At 32.7% G+C, this 6,880-nt stretch overlaps 1 protein-coding gene across 1 annotated transcript in view; it reads left to right on the plus strand.

The window, feature by feature from the left end:
- LOC106475477 (cadherin-89D-like) overlaps positions 1-6,880 on the plus strand; it is a gene marked incomplete at its 3' end in the record, with an annotated part of 12,369 nt that overhangs the window by 2,418 nt on the left and 3,071 nt on the right. Inside the window, exons 2-3 of the mRNA XM_022379573.1 lie at positions 933-1,052; positions 1,480-1,611. Of these exons, the coding sequence (XP_022235281.1) occupies positions 933-1,052; positions 1,480-1,611 (252 nt within the window). The remainder of the gene's footprint in view (positions 1-932; positions 1,053-1,479; positions 1,612-6,880) is intronic.

The following is a 6,880-nucleotide window of genomic DNA, read 5'->3' on the forward strand; positions in this document are numbered from 1 at the left end:
TACAATATCACCATTGTGAAACTATGCCGTAACTTAAGAATGTTCTACAATATCACCATTGTGAAACTATGCCGTAACTTAAGAATGTTCTACAATATTACCATTGTGAAACTATGCCGTAACTTAAGAATGTTCTCAGTTAAGAGAAGAAAACGTAAAAGACAGAGATTTGTTGACTAGGTTTACAATTAGTTATATTTTAACAGAAAGACAGAGATTTGTTGAATAGGTTTACAGTTAGTTATATTGTAACAGAAAGACAGAGATTTGTTTAGTAGGTTTACAGTTAGTTATATTGTAACAGAAAGACAGAGATTTGTTTAATAGGTTTACAGTTAGTTATATTGTAACAGAAAGACAGAGATTTGTTGAATAGGTTTACAGTTACAATATAACTAACTTATGTCACCATTTCTCATTCTGTACGATCAACAAGCACTTCAGAACGGTTCTACCACTTCAGGTCACGATTTTCGTGGCGACTAAATACAATTAAGATGTCGGTATCAACCAGTTTATGGTTAACGTTTTTTTGTTTGTTTTTTTCGTTCGTCATAGACTAAAGAATGAATATTTCCAAACATTTTAGATGTAGGATACTTACGCTTACAATATTATTAATGAATGAATGATACTTTTTAAAAAAATCATACGCAATAACTAGCATAACGATATGAATTGTTTTGCTTGTTTTATGGTACTATTCCATAATTATTTCATCAGTTCTAAAATGTAGATGTCGCACTTCCTTTATGCTTCATTATTTGACCATTAATACCAAACAACAAAAGTGGTAATTATTATTTCTTTGCTAGAGGTGATAGATATATCTACTTTTGGGCTGCATATTATGTAATAAAAATTATGCATTTTAGTCTAAAGTAATCATCACGAAATGTAAGAAATTCTAAAGAGCAGTGTATTATTTACAGGGAGGCAATGAAGACAATGCCTTTGTTTTATCAGATCCGATAGAAGGCATTCTAGTCGTAAATAAGCCTCTAGACTTTGATAAAGGAGTACGAGAATTCAAACTGGAGATACAAGCTTCGGTAAGTTGGATTACACACGAACTCTCGTCTCGTGCCTTTGTTGATGAAAAATCAAAGTGAAAACAAAACAAGTTTTCGGACATTTTTGTTGACAAAAAATGACATTTAGCTGAAGTAAATCGAATATACGTATAGTAAACCATAAATTTGTGTTTTCGAACAAAAAAAAAGGAGAAAAGAATTTATCTTGTATTTTCATTTAGAGCATCAGTTATTTAGGAACAAACATAACAGTTGCATACAGAGACACCTATTGACTTCTTTTATAGTTATCTTTATTTTGAAAGTATATATTTTTGTGCTCCACGAAGGTTTTAGTTATTATTATAACTGGAAAAAAATAATCTATAATTATACCCTAAGATCAATATTAACAAAAACGAACGTTCTTAACCACAGAAATACTGGTTTCTTGTTTTCATATTAGGATCACGGTTCTCCTCAAAGTTTGAGTACTATTACAACTATGACAATCAGGGTGAAGGATGCCGATGATCAGAATCCCGTTTTTACCCAAGAAACTTACAAAACTAGTGTCACAGAATCTCCCATTATTACGGTAAGCCTAAAACATCCTTAATACACTGAAAGTGGTTTTACACACACTGCTGCATGGTAGTGGTAAGCATACTGTTAATACATTTTTAGACTATCTTTGATTGTTGAAATAAACCTGTGTTAGACTATCTTTGATTGTTGAAATAAACCCGCGTTAGACTATCTTTGATTGTTGAAATAAACCCGCGTTAGACTATCTTTGATTGTTGAAATAAACCTGTGTTAGACTATCTTGGATTGTTGAAATAAACCCGCGTTAGACTATCTTTGATTGTTGAAATAAACCCGTGTTAGACTATCTTGGATTGTTGAAATAAACCTGTGTTAGACTAGCTTTGATTGTTGAAATAAAACCGCGTTAGACTATCTTGGATTGTTGAAATAAACCCGTGTTAGACTATCTTGGATTGTTGAAATAAACCTGTGTTAGACTAGCTTTGATTGTTGAAATAAACCTGTGTTAGACTGTCTTTGACTGTTGGAAAAAATTTATGTTAGACTAGCTTTGACTGTTTGAAGAAATATGAGTTTCTATCACTCATTTATTTGTATATAAACAAATTATTTTTACGTATAGCTCACTCCTGTCGGTCTTACTATTTTCCGTGGAATACACGCTATTGACAGAGATAAGCCTAATACAGCCAATTCTGACGTAACGTATTCGATTGTGGTAAGTGGGTGGTTTGACAAAAATAAGTAATTAATATTATAAATAAATTTAACAATCTAGTGTTACTATTTACAACTTGGAAACGTTTTCAAACATTGAATAGTCTCATTTGTAATACACATTTCTAAAATTATGTAGAAGCACTGGTGCAAAAGTTGGTTTAAAAGTGAAAAATGTTCTTGTTTTTAATTACCAATGGAAATAAACTTCGCAAAATTACACAGAAATAAATAATCTGTAAATGTCATTGAATAGACCACGATTTTAGAATTATAGTAGTAGAGTAAGGGAAATAATTCAAAACCACATTCACTGTATCAACAGTAGATTTATCACTACTATACAGCAGTGTGTGTAAAACAACTTTCAACGTATTAACAGTAGGCGTAACACTACCATACAGCAGTGTGTGTGTAAAATCACTTTCTACGTATTAACAGTAGGCTTAACACTACCATACAGCAGTGTGTGTAAAACAACTTTCAACGTATTAACAGTAGGCTTACCGCCATCATGTAACAGTATGTGTAAAACCACTTTCAATGTATTAACAGTAGGCTTACAACTACCATGTATCAGTGTGTGTAAAACCAGTTGCAATTCATTAACAGTAGACTTACCACTATCATGTAACAGTGTGTTTAAAATCACTTTCAATGTATTAACAGTAGCCTTACCACTAGCATGTATCAGTGTGTTTAAAATCACTTTCAATGTATTAACAGTAGGCTTACAATTACCATGTATCAGTGTGTGTAAAACCATTTGTAATTCATTAACAGTAGACTTACCACTATCATGTAACAGTGTGTGTAAAATCACTTTCAATGTATTAACAGTAGCCTTTCCACTATCATGTAACAGTGTGTTTAAAATCACTTTCAATGTATTAACAGTAGGCTTACCGCCATCATGTAACAGTGTGTGTGGAAAACTACTTTCAACGTATTAATAGTAGGCTTACCGCTATCTTGTATTAGTGTGTGTAAAACCACTTTCAGTGTATTAACAGTAAGCTTATCACTATCATGTAACAGAGTATGTAAAATCACTTTCAACGTATTAACAGTAGCCTTACCACTAGCATGTATCAGTGTGTTTAAAATCACTTTCAATGTATTAACAGTAGGCTTACAAATACCATGTATCAGTGTTTGTAAAACCATTTGTAATTCATTAACAGTAGACTTATCACTATCATGTAACAGAGTATGTAAAATCACTTTCAACGTATTAACAGTAGGCTTACCGCCATCGTGTAACTGTGTGTAAAAGACATTTCAGTGTCTTAACAGTAGGCTTACCACTATCGTGTAAAAGTGTGTGTAAAACCACTTTCGCGGGTTTATTTCAACAATCAAAGACAGTCTAACACGGGTTTATTTCAACAATCAAAGCTAGTCTAACACAGGTTTATTTCAACAATCAAAGACAGTCTAACACTGAGTTTTTATCTTAGTTTCGAACTAGGAGTTTTTATATTAGTTTCGGACTAGGAGTTTATCTTAGTTTCGGATTAGGAGTCTTTATCTTAGTTTTGGACTAGGATTTTTTACCTTAGTTTCGGACTAGGAGTTTTTATCTTAGTTTCGGACTATGAGTTTTTATCTTAGTTTCGAACTAGGAGTTTTTATCTTAGTTTCGGACTAGGAGTTTTTATCTTAGTTTCGGACTAGGAGTTTTTATCTTAGTTTTGGACTAGGAGTTTTTATCTTAATTTCGAACTAGGAGGTTTTATCTTAGTTTCGGACTATGAGTTTTTACCTTACTTTCGAACTAGGAGTTTTTATCTTAGTTTCGGACTACGAGTTTTTATTTTAGTTTCGGATTTTGTGAAAATGTTTATAAGGTTAATAGATTAACTTTGTTTGTTTATGTTACAGAGGGAACCGGAGAGTGTGCTGAAGTTTAAACTCAAGTGTAAAGGAGAAGCTGGAACTGTAAGTGTGAAAACACTATACTGATAACAGGAATTGTTAGTGTCAAAACACTATACTGATAACAGGAATTGTTAGTGTCAAAACACTATACTGATAACAGGAACTGTTAGTGTGAAAACACTATACTGATAACAGGAACTGTTAGTGTGAAAACACTATACCGATAACAGGAACTGTTAGTGTGATAACACTATACAGATAACAGGAACTGTTAGTGTGAAAACACTATACGATAACAGGAACTGTTAGTGTGATAAACACTATACTGATAACAGGAACTGTTAGTGTGAAAAGACTATACTGATAATAGGAACTGTTAGTGTGAAAACACTATACTGATAACAGAAACTGTTAGCGTGAAAACACTATACTGATAACAGGAACTGTTAGCGTGAAAACACTATACTGATAACAGGAACTGTTAATGTGAAAACACTATACTGATAACAGGAACTGTTAATGTGAAAACACTATACTGATAACAGGAACTGTTAGTGTGAAAACACTATATTGATAACTGGAACTGTTAGTGTGAAAACACTATACTGATAACTGGAACTGTTAGTGTGAAAAACAACATACTGGTCCTTCCATTTATAAATATGCGAATGATTAAGTCATGATAAATCATATAATATCCGGAACCAGATTGATACATTGATGAACCAGATTGATACATTGATGACAGACATAACCAGACTGATACATTGAGGAACCAGATTGATACACGGAACCAGTTTGATACATTGATGACAGACAACGGAACCAGATTGATACACGGAACCAGATTGATACATTGATGACAGACAGAACCAGATTGATACATTGATGACAGACAATATACGGAACCAGAATGATACATTGATGATAAATCGTATAATATACGGAACCAGATTGATACATTGATGACAGACATAAACATATATATATTAATAATATCATAACCTGAAATGAAATGTTTTAAACAATTATAATGAATTATTTAAAGAGCAAGAATAAGAGGTTAAAATGGACATCTGACCAATGATGGCGTTGGAAGTTACTTACAAATAAAATATACAAGTGATTGAATTAATAGCTAGGGTCGAAATGAACTTTTTTCTTAAAACACTGATTGGATACATCTTCGAAACAAGTTCGTAACTTATGAGCAGACAGAAGTGTGTGTGTGCCTTATTCGACGAAGAAAAACTTTGTTTGTTTGAGAGCAAAGCTAGATTGGGCTATGTGTTGTGTCCTCCGCGAGGAATCGAACCCCGGGTTTTAGCGTTGTAAGTTCTTAAACTTACCGATGTCTCACCTTTTGTACGTGAGTTTATAATGTATCTAAAGTTACTAATGTTTGATTGAGTAACCAGTATTCCAACATGATCTTCCAGAAAGAAGACTTCCTTCCCATTACTGTTTACGTAGAAGATATTAACGACCACGCGCCAGAGTTTCTGAACACTCCTTACCATTTGGCTGTGGACGAGGTTAGTGACGTAGAAACAATAAGATATTTTGTAGTTGTAAGTGGTTTAGAATCGCGTGATTTCTAACAATAAACTACCCTTGTGTGACTGTGAATAGTTAACAGTGTTGAGTAATATCAAGGAAAGGTTAGTGTTACAAAAGTGTAAAAAGAAAAACGAGTTATATATATATATAATATAGACAAGATATTATTGTATGACAGAAAATTGTAAAACAGTTATCTATGCTGTGCCCACTGCGGGTATCGAAACCCGATTTTTAGCGTTATAACATGTTATGTTTAGTGCAAATAAGGTAGCATTGAATAATTATAAATGGAAAAATATAATGATTTAATAACACAAGTCATGAGTAGTGACGTTTGTTTTGTTTAAGCGAATAACAATAGACTATCTGTACTGTCCCCACCGTAGGGATTTAACCCAAGATTTTAGCGTTATAAGACCCCATATTTATCGCTCAGCCATAGTGTAGTTTGCTCTAAACAAAGTAAATGATGAAATTTGTGTCTTACGTTTGGACTTTTACAGCCAAAAAAATAAAAACCCTCTAATGTTACGGGTTGGCTTATTTCTACTCTGTAAAACATTTCAATCCTGTTTGTACAGTATCACTTTGTTTATTGACGTTAATCTTCATAACAGTATAATATAGTCTAAATTTCTTAATTATATTTTTATGTCCTAAGATACTATTTAAAGCTTAATGCTATGATAAAAAATTTATTGTTAGAAGAAACCCGTGTTAGCCTATCTTTGATTGTTTGACGAAACCCGTGTTAGACTGTCTTTGATTGTTGAAATAAACCCGCGTTAGACTAGCTTTGATTGTTGAAATAAACCCGTGTTAGACTATCTTTGATTGTTGAAATAAACCCGCGTTAGACTAGCTTTGATTGTTGAAATAAACCTGTGTTAGACTAGCTTTGATTGTTGAAATAAACGCGTGTTAGACTGTCTTTGATTGTTGAAATAAACCTGTGTTAGACTATCTTTGATTGTTGAAATAAACCCTTAGTCCGAAACTAAGATAAAAACTCCTAGTCCGAAACTAAGGTAAAAAATCCTAGTCCAAAACTAAGATAAAAACTCCTAGTCCGAAACTAAGATAAAAAGCTCCTAGTCCGAAACTAAGATAAAAACTCCTAGTCCGAAACTAAGATAAAAGCTCCTAATCCGAAA

The sequence above is a fragment of the Limulus polyphemus genome, unplaced genomic scaffold (genome assembly GCF_000517525.1).
Source record: "Limulus polyphemus unplaced genomic scaffold, Limulus_polyphemus-2.1.2 Scaffold8639, whole genome shotgun sequence".
NCBI lineage: Eukaryota > Metazoa > Arthropoda > Merostomata > Xiphosura > Limulidae > Limulus > Limulus polyphemus.